Below are 1,773 nucleotides of genomic sequence, written 5' to 3' on the forward strand. Positions count from 1 at the left end.
TTCTTTTATTAAAAAATCCCACGGTTTCTGTTAGTTGGGTCATATTCCACTCAAACTGCTCAGTTTGCCTAAGAAAATTCCGTTCAAACGGTTCCCTAAGGGACTGTGGGAGGAGCCCAAGGGGGGAGTGCGCCTTTTTAGACAGCGGGGACTGTCCCCTTTCCAGTGGGGGGCTCTTGTGGGGCCCCGCCTTCTCCCCCTCCGCCACCCACCCCAAAAACGATGTGCGCGCTACTAAACATTTCCCGTTTTTTGTGCTACATTAGCGAAATGCTATTGTTTTGAACCACCTTAATCCATCAACAAGGATTTCGTTTGCAAAAATCGCATTCATTCGCTTGTCCATTGTGAATGGCAATAATTTAAGACGACGGAAAGAAGAAGCACTAATAAATTTGACAGCTAAATCAAAGTGGACAGACAAATTTGGACAAAGTTGGAGCAAAGTACCAAAAATGTAAGTGCGATACAGTACACTTGAAATTAATAATTTTAAACGATTCCTTTAAAACAGGTATGCCATAACTCGTTCACTGATTCGTTCACCTGCCCTGCGTCAGGGTGTGCAAAGGCTGCAAGTGGCTGCTCCGGCTCGGCAAGTCACTTTGAAAGTTGTACCTGCAAGTGATGCGGTTCCAACGGAGACATTTGATGAGAAAAATCAACGTCTTGGACGTGAATTATCTCCACATTTAACCATCTACAAACCACAGTTAACATCGATGCTGTCGATCACTCACCGTGGCACAGGTTTTGCCCTGACTGGCTATGCTTGGGCTTTGGGTCTAGGTGCATTGATGTCTTCGCAAGACATTTCACACTACGTTACTATTATTGAAGGCCTGCATTTGGGGTCTGCGACATTAGTTGCACTTAAGTTTGCCTTGGCCTTTCCATTGGCATTTCACTCTTGCTGCGGTGTTCGCCATTTGCTATGGGATACCGGCCGTTTTCTAAAAATTACTGAAGTTTATTTGACTGGTTATGTAACTCTTGGTATTAGCCTCGTACTGTCGGCTATTTTGGCTTGTTTGTAAACATATAACTGAATCAGTTGGATATTTTTCTTGTTACCTTATGTTGCAGAGAGCTTATTTAAATTTATTTGGAATATTGGAAAATTAAAGTGATCTTAGCGAAAGTAAATAACGATACGTATGTAGTTCTTTTTGAGTATTAAAACTAACCGAGTGCTTAATTTTGCATTATGCAATGGAAAATTTATAGATCTTACCTAACTGGAGATGTAGTGATAAGGCGTTTAACCGGTTCATTGCAATTTCAGGAGAACCTATTTCTTCAATATTACCGAATTTTAACACTGCCGATGTCTTACGAAATTCATATCCTACCAAATCGCATATCTATAATACGAGCTCACAAGCATATTCATTCAGCAAGAGTTCATGGAGAGAGAGAGTTATTGAAGGTGGTGAGCGACACCCGCCTAGAATGTCGGGGCAAGCGAAACATTTAACGTTTATATGCCACTTGCTGCAGGATATCACTCTGACATACGTTCGCTACTCAGAGATAAAAACTGAAAGGTAGTAGGTGACTAACGCGCACCACGACCTTTGTCACTCTCCTTGTAAATGATCGTAAGGGAATCTTATTGGATGAGCAGATAGACGATTCAATTCGACGATGACGCCCCCATCAGAATTATGGGTAGCTGCAGCAGTTCTGTAGACCTAACAATTACTAACGCAGGCCTGATTAATCATCATCAGACCATCGTAATCTCGATCAACAAGCCCTCCTACTTTGCTC

At 42.2% G+C, this 1,773-nt stretch overlaps 1 protein-coding gene across 1 annotated transcript; it reads left to right on the forward strand.

The window, feature by feature from the left end:
- Positions 1–272: 272 nt before the first annotated feature.
- LOC118754760 (succinate dehydrogenase cytochrome b560 subunit, mitochondrial-like) lies at positions 273–1,154 on the forward strand. Its single transcript, XM_036489647.1, has 2 exons — positions 273–457; positions 515–1,154. Coding segments are annotated over exons 1-2 (525 nt in total). The 5' UTR covers positions 273–455; the 3' UTR covers positions 1,038–1,154.
- The last annotated feature ends 619 nt before the right edge of the window (positions 1,155–1,773 follow it).

This window comes from Rhagoletis pomonella, unplaced genomic scaffold (genome assembly GCF_013731165.1).
Source record: "Rhagoletis pomonella isolate Grant_MI unplaced genomic scaffold, Rhpom_1.0 Rhpom_scaffold_04591, whole genome shotgun sequence".
NCBI classification, from domain to species: Eukaryota; Metazoa; Arthropoda; class Insecta; order Diptera; family Tephritidae; genus Rhagoletis; species Rhagoletis pomonella.